The sequence below is a fragment of the Leguminivora glycinivorella genome, chromosome 23, assembly GCF_023078275.1.
Source record: "Leguminivora glycinivorella isolate SPB_JAAS2020 chromosome 23, LegGlyc_1.1, whole genome shotgun sequence".
Lineage (NCBI taxonomy): Eukaryota > Metazoa > Arthropoda > Insecta > Lepidoptera > Tortricidae > Leguminivora > Leguminivora glycinivorella.
In genome coordinates this window covers 10316316-10336864 of record NC_062993.1, presented here as the reverse complement: position 1 = coordinate 10336864, position 20549 = coordinate 10316316, and the positions used below count along the sequence as shown (strand labels likewise).

At 38.8% G+C, this 20549-nt stretch overlaps 1 protein-coding gene across 1 annotated transcript in view; it reads left to right on the top strand.

Moving 5' to 3' along the window:
- LOC125238236 overlaps positions 1 to 20549 on the top strand; it is a 163895-nt gene that overhangs the window by 117625 nt on the left and 25721 nt on the right. The window contains exons 3-6 of the mRNA XM_048145511.1: positions 8514 to 9185; positions 13067 to 13186; positions 14947 to 15148; positions 18523 to 18613. Of these exons, the coding sequence (XP_048001468.1) occupies positions 8588 to 9185; positions 13067 to 13186; positions 14947 to 15148; positions 18523 to 18613 (1011 nt within the window). The 5' untranslated portion in view covers positions 8514 to 8587. The remainder of the gene's footprint in view (positions 1 to 8513; positions 9186 to 13066; positions 13187 to 14946; positions 15149 to 18522; positions 18614 to 20549) is intronic.

Sequence of the window (20549 nt, the reverse complement as noted above, 5' to 3'; positions counted from 1 at the left end):
ACATACTAATCCCTTCCCACTGAGCCACCTGCATTTTACACTGCCTAGATATCGATTGCCGACCGATTATTCCGACCCCAATCCCTATTCTTATCCCCGTCCGTATCTCTATCCTTGTCCCCGTCCCCGTCCCCGTCCCGTCCCTGTCCCCGTCCCTCTCCTATCCCTGTCCCCGTCCCTCCCCTATCTCTATCCCCGTCCCCATCCCCTATTCCTATCCCTATCCCCGTCCCCATCCCCTATTCCTATCCCTATCCCTATTCTTATCCCCGTCCCTATCTCTATCCTTGTCCCTGTCCCCGTCCCCGTCCCGTCCGTCCCCGTCCCTCCCCTATCCCTATCCCCGTCCCCTATCCCTATCCATAGGGATAGGGATAGGGATATGTCTGTCAGTCAGTCAATATCTTCTTTTATATATTTTTTTGATATTTAAACCCCATTGCACCACAACAGGGGAGAAGGTATTTCACTTCCGCCTCGTTAGATTGTAAAAACGTTGTATTTATCGTGATCAGCGACCCGATAAACCATAAAAACGATACCCATATTGATTTTTTGACTTTATCACCCCCTTTTCACCCTTTTAGGGGTTACATTTTCAAAAAACCTGAAACACGTATTCAGTCATATGTCTTAAAGAATCTTCCTGTGAAGTTTCGAATAAAATAGTCAAACTAATCTTGTTTCCCCATACAAACTTTGAACCCCCATTTGACCCCCTTAGGAGGTGAATTTTGGAAAATCCTTTCTTAGTGCTCCACTACACTATATTAGGAACCTACGTGCCAAATTTGAAATCTCTAGGACCAGCGGTTTCGGCTGTGCGTTGATATGTCAGTCAGTCAGCTTCTTCTTTTATATATTTAGACTAGCTTATGCCCGCGGCTTCGCTCGCATTAAATTCGAAAATTGCGATTGCTCCATACAAACTTCCACCCCCCTATTATAGGGAAGTGGGTTAGAGAAGTGTTAGAAAGAGACAAAAAGTAGCCTATGTCACTCTCCATCCCTTCAACTACCTCCACTTAAAAAAATCACGTCAATTCGTCCCTCCGTTTTGCCGTGAAAGACGGACAAACAAACAGACACACACACTTTCCCATTTATAATATTAGTATGGATTTGTTCCATTTGCCACTCATTCTTAATTTTAGTACTATTTGGACTGAAAGGAACACCTGAAATCTGACTTGAATATTAAAATCCTAAATCCGTATAAGAACAAAACCGCAACTATTGAGTCAATTTTGTATGATGAGAAAAGTAAGTGCTGCGGAATGGAGTATCAAGACAAACCTTGATGCTTTTTAACATAAAAATAATTTGTGATGTTTAAATAAATCAAAAAGTGTTGCTATGATAAAACAATTTAGTTCCATTTGTACTCGTATTTGCCACGCTGTAACTTTATTGAAGTTTTAAAAGTTTTATCCTGTGGCGAGAGATTGCAGTAAATGCACTGAGACAAAAAATCTTACTTTGACAATACACTTCTACATATAATGGCTCCATTCTCTTTCTAAGCTAATTTTGAAAAGGATTTTTTTTTTTTTTTAATATTATGGACTGATCGGCGATTGACCCTAGGAAGTGAAGACAGAGTCTAAGATGGAGCTCACCGATTCAATAATAGCCTATTCACTCTTAGTATAAAGAGACCGAGGTCGTATTTTTCTGGGAACACCGATGGTGGGAGCGCATTCCATTCCTTTGCATATTGTCAAAGTTCAACAGTGATTGCCGCATAAAAGACGATAAGGCAGAATCTGCCATTTATGGAACTTAGCTTAAAGCGTTTAGCAAGGGACAGTTACTTTTTAGGGTTCCGTAGTCAACTAGGAACCCTTATAGTTTCGCCATGTCTGTCTGTCTGTCCGTCCGTCCGTCCGTCCGTCCGTCCGTCCGTCCGTCCGTCCGTCCGTCCGTCCGTCCGTCCGTCCGTCCGTCCGTCCGTCCGTCCGTCCGTCCGTCCGTCCGCGGATAATCTCAGTAACCGTAAGCACTAGAAAGCTGAAATTTGGTACCAATATGTATATAAATCACGCCGACGAAGTGCAAAAATAAAAAATGGAAAAAATGTTTTATTAGGGTACCCCCCCCCCCCCTACATGTAAAGTGGGGGCTGAATTTTTTTTTCATTCCAACCCCAACGTGTGATATATAGTTGGAAAGGTATTTAAAAATGAATAAGGGTTTGCTAAGATCGTTTTTTGATAATAGGTATATTTTCGGAAATAATCGCTCCTAAAGGAAAAAAAAGTGCGTCCCCCCCTCTAACTTTTGAACCATATGTTTAAAAAATATGAAAAAAATCACAAAAGTAGAACTTTATAAAGACTTTCTAGGAAAATTGTTTTGAACTTGATAGGTTTAGTAGTTTTTGAGAAAAATACGGAAAACTACGGAACCCTACACTGAGCGTGGCCCGACACGCTCTTGGCCGGTTTTATTTTATTATTAGTACCACCGGTTAGAACAGGACAATTGGAATAAAATTAAATGAGGCTTTCAGTTTTAGAGACCAACTCAAGTAGAAAACTCGGAAAATTTTGGTCAAATGGAACTCATTTAAAATCTTTATCATTCGCCGGAAAAAAGTTGAAAAAGTGAATTTAATTGATCAAATAAGATAATAATGCCCAATCAAAGAGAGTACAAGTTTTTATTGTACTTAAAAATTTTCAAACAGGACTGATTCGCATAAAAGTTACTGTCAAAGTAAATCGTTTAATCACAGTGCAAAAACTGCCATCTCTCGACACAGGCATAAAACATTTGAACCTCAGTTTTGACAATTTGGCCCATATTCTTAGCTTGATATGTCAAATATTTTTATTAGCGCCATCTAGCCGAGCGTTCCCCAAAAGTGTATCGCCATCTAGGTCACCGTACCTTTTTCTTAATGGTTTTGAGGTACGTTTTTTCTTAGACTTTATCTGTCTATACGGAGTTACATAGTACTGTACCTACTAAATTATGTATGTGAAATCGTGAAAGTTTAAATCAATGTTTTTATTGTGATTTAAATAGCTATGATATAGAAATCTGCTATGTAATAAACATGTAATGTAACTAACACCCACGGGAGGAATACAAAAGCTTTTGTTTCTAGAACGAACAAAGGATCCTTGAGTGACTGCTGTAAAGGATTTTATTACATGGAAATTGTTTTCATCGTTACATCGACTAATCTAATTGAAACGCTGACGCAAATACAATCTTATAAATAAATCAACTAAACAGGGGTGCAAGCACATATTTTCATAAAAATAATAATTATGAAAAATGCTACCGGCAACAAAAACATTTTTCCAAGCTAAGCAAAATATTTGCGTAAGCTAGCTTAAGTCAAACTATTTTAAATTTGATTTATGACATCGCAAATGTTATTTCTCTGATTTCAGTCAACATTGTTTTTGTTATTGTTTTCCCAGTCAAAATGTTTGTATAAGCTTGCTCAAGACAAGACAAACTATTTTGTTTCTGGCATCGCAAACGTTATTTGTTGAATTTTAGTCAACATTGTTTTCTTAGACTTGTATTGACCGGGATATATCGCGAATGTACTAAGATCGCAAGCTGTCAACAGGTCTCTGACATCCATCGTCCACATTTTTACTCAACCCGTGGCACACCTCGGACACTGGCGATCAAATGTAATGAAAGAGGCGCGTTCATAGCACACGTTCTAAGCTCGTGTAGGTGAATGCGTACTATTCAATATGAGTGAAATATGACAGGTCGACTGTTCGTTTTATCAGGCGGTAAATAGGTAACCGAGAGGGTGGGTGGCACTTTCAGCTATGATTGGTTTGAGTGGCCATACTGTACGATGGTACTGTTTAGTCGGTAGTGACCCGTGGTCATGTTGCATCGACCGCTGTGGCCTATTTCGAATCCCAGCGACATTTATTTGTGTGATGAGCACAGATTGTTCCTGAGTCATGGATGTTTTCTATGCCATATAAGTATTTATATGCCTGTTCAACAAGGATGTGATGACGCTGAAATAGGCACAAAATTGTCAATATCACTATGGTGAAATAGCGCCCACTGAACTGCTATCAAACTCCGGTTTTGTAGGAAATATCTTTTCTGTACGTTAATACTATTATTTATTACGAATCCTGGTTTAAATATTCATATTATTTCCGTCTGACAACCGGCAGTCAAACTGTGAACTAATCGAATTAAAGACGGATTCAGCTCCAATTTCCAACTATCCATAAGTTACTTAAATCCCTAGCGTGACAAGGGTTCTGATTAATTTAGTAGATTGCCTGACATAAGTATTTTAACTATTTGTCAAAATGTTTGTTAGATATTTTATAAATACTATCTAAAACAAGGTCGACCGCCGCGTCTGTCTGTGTGTATGAGAGTTTGCGACAAACTTAAAAATCCTGCCCCACTCAACCAGTTAGCTGTCAATGAGCGTTACTTCCATCTCAAATACCGGCAATGCAATTACAACCACTGAGATACCTTAAGTGGAATGCTCTGCAATTGTTCACCGTCACCATTCCTACGAGACGAGTATAGCATACCATGCAGGATTTATTCGGTATTTGACCCCTTGACTTCGAGTACGACATATTCGTGATAATTGTATAAAATTACTTCACATTAAAAAAAGGTGTCAACGGTAATTGTTTATCCTGTGCGGCAAGAAGCTTCGAATAATTGCAGGTATGTCCACCAAAGACCGCTTGCAAATGCAAGAAGCGCCTGGCATTCGTTGGCTCGTTGGGTCGACGACATCCGGAAAATTGCGGGTCAGAACTAGATGGGACTAGATCAGACCCTCATAGCACAACTTGCTTTGTCGCGCGCGAGTCCGTACTTGAAGTCGCGCTTGATGTATGGACTCGAGCGCGACAAGTCAAGTTGTGCTAAAGGGGCAGGACTGGGAGAAATGGCGTTCTAGAGAGGCCTATGCTCAGCAGTGGTCGATAGAGGGCTGATATGATGTTGATGATGAAAGCCATAAACTGTGATATTACTTCTTAAAGACATGCTATTAGAGATTACGAAAATGGTGCCGATTCTTTGGAGTCAAAATGTTGACGGCAAGCGCGCTCAGTGATGTCACACCTCGGACACTGGCGATCAAATATATAAAAGAGGCGCGTTCCTAGCACACAGTCTAAGCTCGTGTAGGTGAACGCGTACTATGCTTGTATGAGTGAGATATGACAGGTCGACTGTTCGCGTTTTTGACAGGCGGTAACTGTAAAGTAAACGAGAGGGGGTGGGCGTAACTTTCAGCGGGGAGCGGGAGTGGCCATCCTGTACGATAGTACTTTTTATTATACTGTGGTGATGTCGTGTTACACAGTAGAAAAAGTTCGACCGTAGGAGATCATCCATACATATTAATATAGTTGTCTAAAGCTAGTTCTCAGTTCTGGGCAAACTACTAGTTTAATTATTTGTTATAATACTGCAACCTAATGAGAAATGGTATAAGTGTCACGCAGCGCAAGTACAAAAAGGTGTAAGTTCCTCATTTCACATATGCCCTTTTTAAACTTAGCTGCTCGTAACTTGTACCCTTTTCCACTGTTGAAAATAGTTTCCAGCAATTTCATTGTCCGTTTAGCAAAACATTTCCAGCTCACCGGAAAATTTAGTAACTAACCCTACTCTAGAAAATTTTATAAAACTTTTGGGCCTGCTATTGTTAGCTGAGGCGTCCTACATGATTCGTGACATATTTAGGTAATGTAATACAATTCTTTTCAATGTCGTACAATTTCTATTGGATTATGCGACGTTCTTGCTAATGTCACTTCTTCCTATTCGCAGTTCTGGACAATCTGCATTCTACGCAATTGTATTTCACCTCATTCGCTATTGTGCGCAGTTATTACTTTAGTGGCGATTCTTCCTGTTCGAAGTTCTGCACATTAATTACAATAGTTTTTGACCTTGCCCTTTTCAGTGGCGATTCTTCGTACAAATCTATTAGGTATTATTTCTAAGCCATTATTGTGTACTTACAGAATAGTTTCTTCCTAGCAATTCTACGCAACGAATTCGACGCAATAGGTATTTCACCTCATCCATTATTGTGCACAGTCATTATTTGTATACAGTAAGTTTCTTCCTATTGCAATTCTACGCAAGCGTTTGCCTAACTAATACTACTTGCGTAGAATGCAGATTGTCCAGAATTGCGAATAGGAAGAAGTGGCATTGGCAAGAACGTAGAATAATCCTTTCTATTGTATTATTTCTAATATTGGTTGAAGCCATACGAAGCTGTGTCTCTTTTAACATATTGTCACAAGCGTTTTCTCCGCGTGGTGACGGGCTAAGAATTCCACCACCCCTTTCCTCTCTTGGGTATCGTAGCAGTCAACTGTGGGATATGTACTTGTGATGTAGGCGATGATGGGCTAGCAACCTGTCATTGCAATGTAACATTTGGGAATTTACGAGAGAACAGTCATCAAAAAAAATTGTAAGATAGGTAAATTTTATGTTTTTCCTACTCAGAATCACAAGCCCTTTTTGATCTAGGGCAAAAAACTAGAGACAAAAAATGGTGCCCTCTATTATTTTGCATACCTATTTTTCACTTTGTAACCGCTGTACCGAGTGTTTGACAAATGGTAACGAATTGTATAAATTAAATTCGGGATGCTTTTTTAGCTAGTAAGATCGAAAGGGCTCGTGATTCTGAGTAGGAAAAACCTTATTTTTATCTATTTAAAATAAAAGTTTTTGAAACTTTTTTCACGAAAATGCTTATTTCATTTTGGCACTTTCATGTGCTCTGTTTACCTCTATTCCTGCAAAAAGTGCGTACTAAGGCATTGCCTATGATATGAAACAACCAGTCACAGAATAAGGACAATATTTATGTCATAGAAAATTCCAAACCCATACTTACATTCCCAATAAAACTATCGTCAGCGCGATGTAGACATTGCCACTCATAGTATAGCGACATCTCTCGTGACGATTGTCAAAATATCTAAATGTCTTAGTAAATATGAAACTTACTCAACGAAATTACGAACACTGCCTATAGGTACACTTTTTTTAATACAGGCGTGAGTTTGTTTGTGTGTTTTACGATACATTTGATACTTGCTACTTACTTTTGGTGGTGTATGAAGACTTAATGAACACCAAAATTTTAAAACAGGCCAAATTTATATTTGAACAGGTTTTGAAGTCCAATTTATACCTACTAATAAAATTGGAACTCTTACTGCGGAAGTTTTCGCAATTAAATTAACAACTAAGAGGTGTAGCACGATCAAGTTACGGCCTCCTTTTAGTTCAGGACTTAATATTCAATTTGAACACAAGTTCAACATTTATTCCCTTATTTAAGTTAACCCAATAGTAAAAAAAATTGTCTTTATGCACGGCACCCTTTACAGTAACAAGATACTAAAGAAGACATTATTATCATGTTATGTAAAACCATTTCTAATTTTATTACCTATATATTATAGACTAGCTTTTTCCCGCGGCTTCGCTCGCGTTAGAAAGAGATGAAAAGTAACTTACGTTATTCTCCATCCCTTCAACTATCTACACTTAAAAAATCACGATAATTCCACGCTCCGTTTTGCCGTGAAAGGCGGGAAAACAAACAGACACACACATTTTCCCATTTATAATATTAAGTATGGATGTATTATATTCGTTTATCATGAAAAACTTATTACTATCAGAAACACTTAAGCAATACGTTTTATTATTGCATGATCATTTCCCTCACGGAGTTGATAAAGTTGGTATATTAAATGTACAATAATATTTCGTTAAAAGAATAGGTTTATTGAACTTACCTACCATGATCCATCACACTACTATAGTCTAATAAAATCCACGTCATAAATGTATGTCAATTCATGGATAAAGTTCAGGTTTCTATTAAATCAGACCATTCCATTTCCCCATAACATACTGCCATATGAAGAAAAACAACGGAAGCACGCACGATCTCAACACTTAAACACCATTTTTTCTTTTGCTCGGCAATTATGCTCATACAATCGGTGGGAAGTTATAGTCATGTCATGTAATATAGTTTTTCTCACAATTATTTAGCCTTTCTTCATTACTTCATATTTATAATTTGTTACCGCAATTTAATTAGTGCGGAAATAATACGGCAATGGAATCTATATTTACTGGAAAGTTGACGGAAAGACAAAGAGAGCTTTGTCGTTACTTTTTTACTTTATTTAGCAAACTAAAGGGGAGAACTACCTGTTTGTTTATAAACTTTTATGCGGGCGTATACATCCAGCAAAATTGCTCATTTTCTCGTTGAGCGCTAAAGGTCAAAATCATTGCCGTTAAAATTATTTAAAAGCAAAACTTGAATCCTATGACTGCTATGAGTCATAAGTTTTATGAGTTGATTCAGATTCAATTGACCACACGGTTATGATTTATTCTAGTTGAAATACATAATATTTTATCTCTATAATTTTTTTTGTATTATTCTCTAATAAGACTAATTCGTGTCTTTTTCTTTGTTTCAGATTTCAATGACCTCAACTAAATCTCAAAACAGCTTTAACATCGGTAATGAAGTTTGATAGAGATCCCCACAACAATGGATCTCTTACTCGGAACAAACCAGAAAAGGCTTAGCAGATCAGAATGGAGGTTCGCGGAGAGAGGCCTTTTAGTCATAACCTATATATTCCTCCTTATACTACAAAACAATTGTCAGACAGTTCTTAGTAATGAAACAAGTCAAATAGATAACTTAACCAAAAGAATAGACAGTCTAGGTAATAAAGTAGAATCTAACCAATGCCATAGTTGTCAAAGTAGTAATAAATTTGAAGATAAAGATGTAGTGTCAAATGAAAAGTCAGAGAATTTCATTGACAATATGATAGAAACTGTTGGAGAGTTTACAGAAAAGCTGCTGCTTGTAAATAGAACAGAAAAGCAATTAGAAAATGAATTAGAAAGGATAGTTGATGACGCTTTGAGCATGGATAGGTTTGTAATAATAGATGGAGTTGAAATCAAATCTGTGAAGAATAGAGAATCGAGGAATATGGAAGATGAAGCGCAATCGAGAGCACTCTTCAGTACATACACCTATGAGTATAGACTACTGCAAAAGATAAAGAATTTTGTGGAAACTCATATTATTTCAATAAATTTACCAAAAGCTGCCAGATTCATCACTTTTAGATGTAAGTATGAAAAGGAATCAAATAATATTTTTTGAGTAGGTATTGCACCTTGCATCAGGGTAATTTCGAAAGTCGTGTAAATACCATCATTATTTCCATCATATCAAGATTCCCCTTTCGAAATTACCCGAGCATTTCTGTGATTCGAAATTACCCTAATGCACCTTACTGAAATTAGTGAATTTCTTTAATATCCTATGATCTTAACCCACTAAACTGTCTTCATTAACCTCACCTACATACTTCGACTCGCCGCAAATCTAGTCTATTTTGTGTAGGAAAAAATATCAAACACCCACGCCTTTAAGACCCCCGTACAATTTGGAGGTAGTTATTTACATTTAACGCCACTTCGAGACGTTGCCGTGGGTGTAAAACAGGAAATAGCAAAGTGGCGGTACCTACACATTTCTGTATACGTTGGAAATCATTACGGATTTTTTTGCAATATTTGAGTTCAATTATATGGACGATGGGCTAGCAACCTGTCAAGTGCAATATCAAAATTTATCAATCTAAGAGTGGTCACTGAAACTTGAGCAGTTTTAAGTGCCTACCCTTTTTCGGAATACAGACGTGAATGTACGAGTATATATGTATTCCCTAAGAATGTAAGGTACATCGGGGAAAATCTCCAATGGGGGGGCAAATGTAACTGGTCCATTTTTCCAAGTTTTACATTGTTTTCATTATTAAATAGAGTGTCCACCGGTTAATGGTAGGCGTGTTCAGTGGATACATGTAGAACTCAACATCGTAGCGTAATAATGGAAAAAAATGGACCAGTTACAATTGCCCCCCAGTCGAGATTTGTCCCGTTGTACCGTATGATTCACAAATTAAATATTCAAACACATAATGGGTCATGTGTTCTGCCTACCCCTTTATGGGATACAGGTGTGATTGTATGTTGACTCGGTGAAAAAAGTCACAAGTCCGAGGTGGGACTTGTGCTCTTTTTCACCGAGTCAATTGGAGTTATACCTTTTTTCACTAGGCCCACAGTATTCATTTCAGAAAAACTCATTGTGATGCGCCGGGGTTTGAACATGTATAATTCGATTTAAAGTTGATCTTCTTTTGAAGTGTAAGGCCTGAGTGTGCGCTCATGTCGGGCGTGCAGCGGGGAGGGGCGTGCGGCGTGCATATCAAACAATTGAAGCTTTTTTTTTTATACTACGTCGGTGGCAAACAAGCATACGGCCCGCCTGATGTAAAGCGGTCACCGTAACCTATGGACGCCTGCAACTCAAACAGTGTCACATGCGCGTTGCCACCCCATTAGAAACTTGTACATTCCCTTCTGCTGTGTTAAGTACACAGCAAAAAGGAGTGTACAAGTTCTAAGGAGGGTTCGGGTTGCCGACGACTCAAAGGACAATAAACGGAACAAGTTAGTTCCGTAAGTCCTCCCGTCATCAGCACACCGCACCCTCGCTGAGCTCTGGCAGCCTTACTCACCGATAGGAACACAACACTATGAGTAGGGTCTAGTGCTATTTGGCTGCGGTCTTCTGTAAGGCGGAGGTACTACCCCAGTTGGGCTCTGCTCTAGATTCGAGCGAGATGATATCCGCTGTGCTGTGCCCTACCACACAAAGCGGAATATCATTCGCTATGCCCTACCTCCTACTCATCATACAAGTGTCCTGACTCGACGCTGCGTAGATTTTATGCACGCTCGCCTCGCCGAACACTCCGCACCGAGCGTCCTCAGGCGTCACCAAAGACCTTCACAAGGGACAGTGCAATCACATTTTTTGCAATATTGAACCCACAGATTTCGGGAGATAGGTCATGCCGGGCGATTTGTATAGAATACGCCTGTCGCAAGGTCTGCGCAACCCACACAAAGCACCAGTAATTGTAAAGATAATGCACGCACACACCTAATCCACACACACTTGTAGCTGGACGCTCCTATTGCGCAATACACGCGCATCATTTCAATGTATGTGTACACGCGAACGATAAGCGAGCGCGATCGCGCACGCACACAACGATGAATAGCGGGAACGCCTCGCCTCGTTTCCGAGAAAAATGTCTCACTGAGTGAATCGTTTTGTACACCGTTCATTGCGGCGCAAAACACTACACTGTTTACAATATGTTCCTTGTGCAGCCGCAATGTATAATGAACGTTTTAAAGCACAAGCAAACGTAAGGTTACATGGTACAACTCGGAGTATTACGTTGAATTCGTGTTTTATGTGAAATAAAAAGTATTTACCTATGAAATGTTATCCTATCGGCTTGGAAATTATTCAGGTCACTGCGATGTTTGCAAGTTATTATTGCACACTTCGGCATTTTTGATAAAACTCGTTTTTCGTCGGTGAACAGCGCGCGTGTACACTCGATGACAGCGGACGGCGAACTGGCGGCGGTGTAGGCCCAATGGGCCTACATCTGCGACCAGGCCGCGCGCGGCTTGTCCTCTCTATAGAATTTTTTCCTCTGAGATTGAACCTTAATACTGAGACAGAAAGGTGATCGTATCAGAGCGAAAACGGTCCACATGAGCATTGTTTGGGCTGGTGTCCCTCTCGCATGTGTGGCCAGTGTTAATGAGGTTACCATAGTAGTATTTTTATCTGTATATTTATTTATTTATTTAAACTTTATTGCACTAATTTACAAAAAAAAGAGTACAAATGGCGGACTTAACGCCTTGAGGCATTCTCTACCAGTCAACCATTGGGCTAAACAGAAACCTTAGTTTACATGACTATATAACTTCTTATATTATTTTAGTGTTATATTCAAACTAGGGTTTCGATATATTTTAAAGAATTGGAAAATAATTATAATGTAATTATTTTGATGCCAATAAATCAAAGATTTTTATAATTATAAAATACCTTCAATTGGGTATTAGCAGATTTGGTAGTAACTTTGAAAATTGACTGGTATCCCCAATGTATGACAGTGATGACGTCACTGAATAATGTTGACATTGTCAGTAAGTGCGAGAGGGGCACCAGCGCAAACAATGCCCTCTCATGTGGACACACTTTTTGACCTAACTACTCATTCTGGCTTAACTACAATTCTGTTGTGGGCCTCACACTAAGAAACACTTATTTTGTTAACAACCCATAACAGCTTATTCCCCAATGCCCCATATTGAATCTTTGAACGTCCTTATTTACACACGTGGCATATTTACAGGGCCCAAGCTTCCTTTTACTCACAGGCTTACAATTTACAATGATCGTTCCCATGCGTGGGTTGTATTGTAAGAGACTTAGAACATCTACTATGCGTTTTCGAATGTTATTCGATAGAATAAATGACACGGGAAATGTATGTCTTTGTTGGATCTAAAGTATCGAAGTGCATTTCGTGTCGAAGTTCACTTTCTGCAATGGAATGTCATATTTTGCAACGTTTACGATATCGAGTAACGTATCTAAAACGTGAAACATGTATGATAGAAATTGCAGTGGAGACAAAATCGAAAACGGCATATCATAAAAGTTTTACACACAATCTCACAGCTCGGAAAAAGTACTTATTTACATTTAGAAAAAAAATAACCCGTTACGAATTTAAATAAATAAATATTATAGGACAGTCTTACACAGAGTACTCAGACAACGATATATATAATATACAAATACTTATATACATAGAAAACATCCATGACTCAGGAACAAATATCTGTGCTCATCACACAAATAAATGCCCTAATTATAGGTAGTTTACAGTGTGCTGCAACATTGCGTGGAGAAATTATGAATTAATTCATTGATGAATTCGCTATGCACTTTTGCAGCTTACTGTACGTTACTGCCCAGCCGCAGCTATTCTATATGGGATTTTGAACCGCGGGACGTTTTGAAAAACCATTTTTTCAAATTCTCCTTTTAATGTTCCAGCATTCGGCCTGAAGAAGTTGTTCGTGCCCCTTCTCTTCGGCGCGCAGCTGTTCAAAGGGATGCTACTGGCCATGTTTCTGCCCAGCATCCTTGGAAGCTTCGGGAAGATCCTTGGAAAAGGTACTTGTTATATTATGTCTTCACCCAAAGTTAAGCTTCAAATTGTGTTTGTACAGAAGCTACCGCACTGTGTCTGTTGTGTTTTATCCCGTCAGGAAAGACGTTACGCCGTGGCTTCCGTGGGCGACGGTCGCGTGACTCATCGTATCGTCTACTTCCATATCGATAAGGTTTGATTTCGTATTTTATTTTATTTTATTTTATTTTGATTCATGGAAAACCAACAGCGCGCATCGCGCGCGACCATCGCGCGACCGTCGCCCACGCAAGCCACGGCGTTAGCGGTGCACGTTTCGCATTCCAGGCTGAAGAGCTCATTTAAATAACATTGTTAGTGTTTTGTGTGATGTTTCAAATAATATTTATTTATGCAGGTATAAAACAACCCACTCTATTCATGACTCAATTGTGTTTCATTATCTACTTATTTATCTTATTTTTGATAATTTAAAGAAAATTCATTCGTTCCGAGCGAACGCCAGCTTCTTTCGGGTCTGCATTTTCGGAGCTCATATTTGGCACATGTACTGTCAGCTGTTTTATCAATGATGAATGAATTCATTGATAAATTCGCCATGCACTTTTACAGCTGATAGTACATATATTACGACGTTTTTCAGTAAGTACACGTGGTCCTTCGAAGTTTCGACCTGACAAAAAATTAACCACTTCTCGCACTAGTGCGTAAAAAAATACCAACAGTAAAAAACAATAATAAATAAATAATATTTAAATAAATAAATATTATGGGACTTTTTTTACACATATTGACCAAGTCCCACGGTAAGCTCAAGCAGGCTTGTGTTGTGGGTAGAAAACATCCATGTCTCAGGATCAAATATTTGTTGCTCATCACACTGCCCTTACTGAAATTCGAACCCGGGACCGCGGCTTAGCAGGCAGGGTCACTACGCGCTAGGCCAGACCGGTCGTCATATAACATCAAAACACTAAAAGTTAGCTCACTAAAGATACCGATATAAAAATGTAAAAAGAAGACTGAACGAGTTGAAACGTCTTTAAAATAGAATTTCTTGAAGTTAAGAATAATAATGGCAATTTATCCAATTCTAACAGGGTAACTCAGATAAATTTAATTTGTTAAGAAACTTTTACAATACAATAGCTATCGAAGTTTCATCGTAAGTGAATGAAATTGTTAAATGTCTAAAAATACATTCTCATTAAACTTGCTGTAAATTGAGAAGCTACTATAGTTTTCTCTCTTAATTGTAACTTATACTAGTTTTCTCTCTTAATTGTAACTTATATATATTTTAGTGCTGAACCGGGCCTGTATCAACGACTGTACTCTTGGCTGCAGGCCCATGATCCGTAGCCATAGTGCTAATCGTTTTCGATTCAATGTAACACAACTGTCACTGGCATTGTCACAGTACGTGTAAATAGAAACACAATTATTAAGTTTAATTATCGTGATGCAAGCGTTTGTCACCTTGACTAGGCCGCCTAGTGGCCGGTAGATTAAGTACCATACAGTTTTGCCAAACGGAAAATATAACTACATATTGGAACGCTAAGAACACACAAAGTGGTGTAGCACCAAAGGCCGTAAAGGCATGCGGTTTGAAATGTTGTATAGGAAACCAACCTTCCTCAATGTTTCTTCGCCCTTGAATTATAATTAATTTTTATTTTGCAAAACCACTGCCATCCACAATACTTTACCTTAAGTTGACTCTTGTAAATTGAAAGTTCGTCTTTAGTTCCCTTTTATTTAATAAACCAACATTTTCCAGGAATCTCCCAACTCTCAGCGTCGTCCAGCCAAGCGTCCAACCCGCCGGCGGTCGACGACGGGACAGCGTACAGCAACGACCAGAAAGACTTTATGGCGTATGAGACAGATCCGACCGGCGCGTACGCTTACCCGCAAGACGGGATGTATGTCAACATGGACCCGGCTGATGTCAACGATCTGTCGAATGTCGATATGTCCAGGTAAGTCACTATGTCAATAGGTGGAAGCATTGGCAGCAGTGCTTATAGAAATTGTTCCAATCAATTTGACGCAAGATACAAGCAATGCATCAGTAATGACCAGAAAGACTTTATGGCGTATGAGACAGATCCGACTGGCGCGTACGCTTATCCGCAAGACGGGATATATGTCAGCATGGACCCGGCTGATGTAAATGATCTGTCGAACATTGATATGTCCAGGTAAGCTAGTGATGTCAAAATAATAACAACCGCTTATCTTATAAAAAATATATTTCCCATCAATTTTACGTAAGAGAGAAGCAATGCTTCAGTAATGACCATAAAGACTGTTGCTTACGAGACAGATCCGACCGGCGCGTACGCTTACCCCCAAGATGGGATGTGTTATATTAAGTCCCTGTGTACGAAGACTAATAAACGATGAGGTACCTTTACCCGTAGGACGTCACTATTTATTTACTTAATCTAATCAGAAAGCCAACAAATATTTTCAAATATCAACAGTTCAGTCACCTCACTGCCAATTTGCAAATTAACTTTCTTTTTTTTTAACCAATACGAAACCAGTTTGGATTTAAGATAGATTGTCGATTCGCGGAAAGCTCCATATTTGCGTTAGTAAAAGAATCGGATAAGGAATTTCTTTGAATGGAATGAACATCGGAATAAACCTTTGATGAATGAGATAAATTTTTCAAGTGGATTTGTATCTACCTGCTGGAGACGAAAATGTTTATAATCGCATGTGTTTTTTTGTTTTTAGGTCTATAGAAAAAAATTGTTATCAAAGACTCCTGAACTTTATAAATAGAACAGTCAGGCGAGCATCTTTGTCTGGTATTCAGCGGGCAAAAAAAACCTACAGTGGCGAAAAAAGAGCAGTTACTGTTCTTTTTTCGCCACTGTAGGTTATTCCATAAAAGTTTTCAAAGTTAAAAATCTGTAAAATGTAATTGACTACTCCGGTAGTGAGGGATTATTATTATATTGTGATAAAAATCTCTAAAATCCACACTGGGAGTTTAACTTAAGCAACATCCTACTGCTGACCCTCTGAACATACCAATATTGACATTCGAAAACCGTCAAATTACTTCTGTTCTGTTCAATTTTGAAAATGTTCAGTACACAGCAATCTAATTAACTAGAAGCAATCCCTTTGCCTTAGAGGTACAAGTTCGCCTTAGTAAAAAGTATGTGAATCCGTGTTGTGCACAATAAAGTAAATATAATAAGGTGTCCCCTGCAAACCTGTTGTCAAAAATTTGCTACAGTTTTAAGTTGTTTGGGACGTAAATTCAGGGTGAAATGAAAAGGACCGTTCAAACTTTGCATAGTGACTTTTGAGGTCATAATGAACAACTTTTGTTGACCAATGCTGAAATCGCGAAAAAAATTTGGCTGTTACATAAAAATGAGCATTCATTCATACATTCGAAATGTATGAAACAGTCTGTTTTTGCGATTTCAGCATTGGTCGTATAATAAAATATATTGTTCATTATGCTTTGCATAGTGACTCCCGTATTGGCTTACACAGCCACGAAGAACGTTGTTGGCCTACCTGACACTGCTTTAATAGTCTGTTAGAGACTTGAAGGTCGATGATGAGTGACTTTTGAGTACTGCGCAAAGTTTAAACGGTCCTTTTTATTTAACCGTATATACGGGACAAGGCGTTTGAGGGATTAAGTAAGTAAGACAAAGGTCAATGTAAGCGCAAATTTTTTCTCTTGCCCCTTAATCAGCTAAGACGAATCGTCACCCAAATCATTTATAGGCTTTACTGCCACAACCGTCGCCGAAGCGACAATCGTTGACGCCTTTCGGCGATCGAAACGCATTCTGTCTCTGTCGTGCCACTACAGGGTACGTAGCCGAATGGCACAAACGCTCACGAAACGAAACGCTAGTAGATATCTATCTCTATCGCTCTTGCGTATTGGCGCGACAGAGCCAGACTAACTTTATTTATTTTATTTTACTTATTTAGGTCATCAACAGCAACACAATAAAGAAATTTATGACACAAGGAACCATTAACATAGCCAATAACAGATGTCCACAAGTATTATACAATAAACATGCAAAAACTAAGTGGTAACAAAAGAAAAATACAAATTTAGTAGGTAAGGAATGAAGACAAAAAAACAAAAACAAAAAACGCTGCTGCTTATGAAGCAGGCACTTAGGCAATACTAAAGTACATTAATGTATGGTTTGTTGGCTTGCATAATGTAATGTGTCAAATTTGTGTGAGTGTGTGCGCGTGTGCGTGTGTAAAGTGTATTTGTAGTTTCGCGGAGTTTCATTTTCGTTTCGCGTCGGAGAAATGCCATTCGGCTACGGGGCTAGAAGCGATAGGGAGAAGTTAAGCGCTTACAAAGCGTAAGTGATTGTGACGACGTTGGGTCCTTCAAGGTTCTGACCCAAATCCTTAGTGAATGCGCCGCGCTGATTGCCGCTGGATCAAAGCCGAAGTTGGCAAACCGGCAGTAATTACGTGAGACGTGTTCGGATTATCTCGGTTTGCGAGATTTGGTAGAATTATTTTTTTAAAGCAGAACGTAATAAGCGAAAGTAAAAAAAAACTTTGAATTTATGTCTTGCCATTCCCCCTCACAAATCTCGTGGATACCATAAGTCTTTTGCTGTCCGTGCAGTGAAGCTATGGAATGAGCTGCTCGTCTCGCTTAGACAGGCACAATCGGTTGCGTCGCTCAAGGAGAGGCTAAAGAAACTGTGGTTATCTGACTAAATTGCATTTGTTGCTTTATATGTAAATGTATTTTGTGTTTCTTTTCAACTTAGTGTATTTTTCTCATTCCTTTTTGTGTGATATAAGTTTATCCTATAACTATATATAGATTTTTATCCATTGTCTTTATGGTACCTTGTTATACAAATTGCTAGATTTTGTTACCCTCTTTAACTCTTTCCTCTCATTTACTCAAAGGTTAACTGGAAGAAATCCCTCTATGGGATAAGTTCGCCTTTGTACTTCACATCTCAATGTATGTTATTTTTAATGTGTTTTTGTACAATAAAGAGTTACTACTACTACTACTACTTTACGATTCGAACTCTATAAACTCTATAAAATTAATACAGCTCCAATGTCCCCCAAAACTATTTGTACAGTTTTAGTTTCGGATACCAGTCCATCGCTCTGCCAACTGAGATACCAAGACTTATTAGAGCATATTCTAGTTAGGTCATATCTTAAGAGAATTACTCCTTCTTAAACTGCTATTACGAATTCATAAGTAGTAGTAAGTTAAAGTCCTTGCTTTTCCTTTCCGTCCTAGTGATGGTAAATACTATTTGTTATAAGTAATTATTGGTCCTAAAGATTGTATTTTTATTTTCAGATTTGGCGCTGGCGGACATAAGGTCACGTATTTACCGACCAAAAATGGCTACTACAAGAACCAGTTAGCCTCCGCTACAAACAATTATAAGGTAGGTACTTATTCCCCCTAGCCTGAATCTAGGTGGGGGGGGGGGGAGGAGGGGGATGTAAGCCTTTGTCGCTTGCCGTCGCTTATCCGATGTCACCACAGATGTTCAAGAATAGTCGTTTCCGTCAAACATTTTAAAACATTGAGACGCTGCCGTGATCATCGCCATGCGTTAGAACAACCAAGAACTGAACGCACCATTTCCTTTTCGCTACGTGAACGCGCGTATGGTACTGCCCTTATTTTGTCGGCTTTTCCGTATTAAATTGTTGTTTTCGAATATAATGACCTGATGCACAGGCAATCTATAGATTAACATGACTGTGTTATTTTCGCCTGATTACGTAAAAGTATACTTTAAAGATATTTTTTTCTATTTTTAGGTCATAATAAAATATGGTAATATTTTATTTCGGTTAATTGGACAGTACTTAATCATTTAAGACAAACTTTAAAAAAGGGTCAAGTAGCCTACAGTATACTCGTAAATCCATACTAATAATCACTTTGGGCCTGTCAAATCGTTCTGTGAGGTGAAACTACGTCTGTGGTTATTAATGGTTTTTGCCTCCAAAACTGCATAAAACTTAGTAAAAACATTGTGAAAGTGTCGGTTATAAATTGTGGACTAAGTGTTAGTGTTATTTTCGCGTACAATTGTGTATTAATTAAATAAAACTGTGAAATACTTACGCAAGTGACACTGGCCTACTTTGGTGTTTATAAGCCTACCCTCAATTTATTGACATTTTTAGTGACACTTGAATTTGGCTGTCAAAGTGAACTGTCACAACAGTGTTGCCACTGCAAACTTTAAAAAAATCTTGAAAAATGGCTCCGAATAAAAACTCCCCTCGTTCAACTCAGGAAAAATGTACCAAGTGCAATAAGTCACCGAGCGATAAAAAGTTGTCGGTGACATGCGATTCTTGTAAAAAGCTCTTGTGCGGCGATTGTCATGGCATGTCTCCGACTGAAATTAGAGTGTTGGAGCTGAAAACCGTGGCCCGCGTTATGACCTTCTTATGCGGAGACTGCAAAAATGCAATGAATAACCTCCCAGAAATTATGAACACGCTCAAACAGCTAACCGAAGAAGTTAAGCAGCTTCGCGTGAGGCAGGGTATGTTGGCAACTGAGTCAGCAATTCGAGAAATATCTGAGAGAGCCAATAGAGCACAAAACCTAATCATTTACGACATTCCCGAGTCGAGTAGCAATGACGTAGATCAGAGAATAGGGCATGATAAAGCAGAGTGCACTGCACTCATCAACAAAGTCACCAAGTCAGTTAACTGTAACGGGTTAAAGACCATCCGCCTTGGGGCCGTAAAATCTAGCAAACCGCGCCCACTGAAGGTCGTCTTAAACAGCAAGAGTGACGCGCTGGAAGTTCTACGCAACAAAAAGAAGTTGGACAAACCCTCATCTGTAAAGGCAGACCTGACACCCATGCAAAGGGAATACCTAGTATACTTGCGCGAAGAACTTAACAAACGCATTGAAAATGGAGAGACGGACATAACAATAAAATATGTCAGAGGACAACCAACTATTGTTAAGAATTCGCCATTAAAAAACTAAGTTCTACTGCCTATCCGAAACCTACATCATTAACACCAGCATTAACAACTAAACCTAATAAGGAAATACAACCAGCATTACATACCTTAACATTATTATATACCAACATCCAATCTGTTACCTCCAAGCTGGACCTGTTCATCGCCAGAGTGAACTCACTCAACCCGACTCTGATTATAATCACTGAGACATGGCTAAAACCTAACATCCCCGACGCAATGATAAAAATACCAGGTTATGATATTTTTAGAGACGACCGGTTAGAAAAACGTAGTGGTGGAGTGGCTATTTACGCCAAAAACAGCGTTAACTTTGTAAGCACCAAAATGAACACGACATACAATACCAAACAC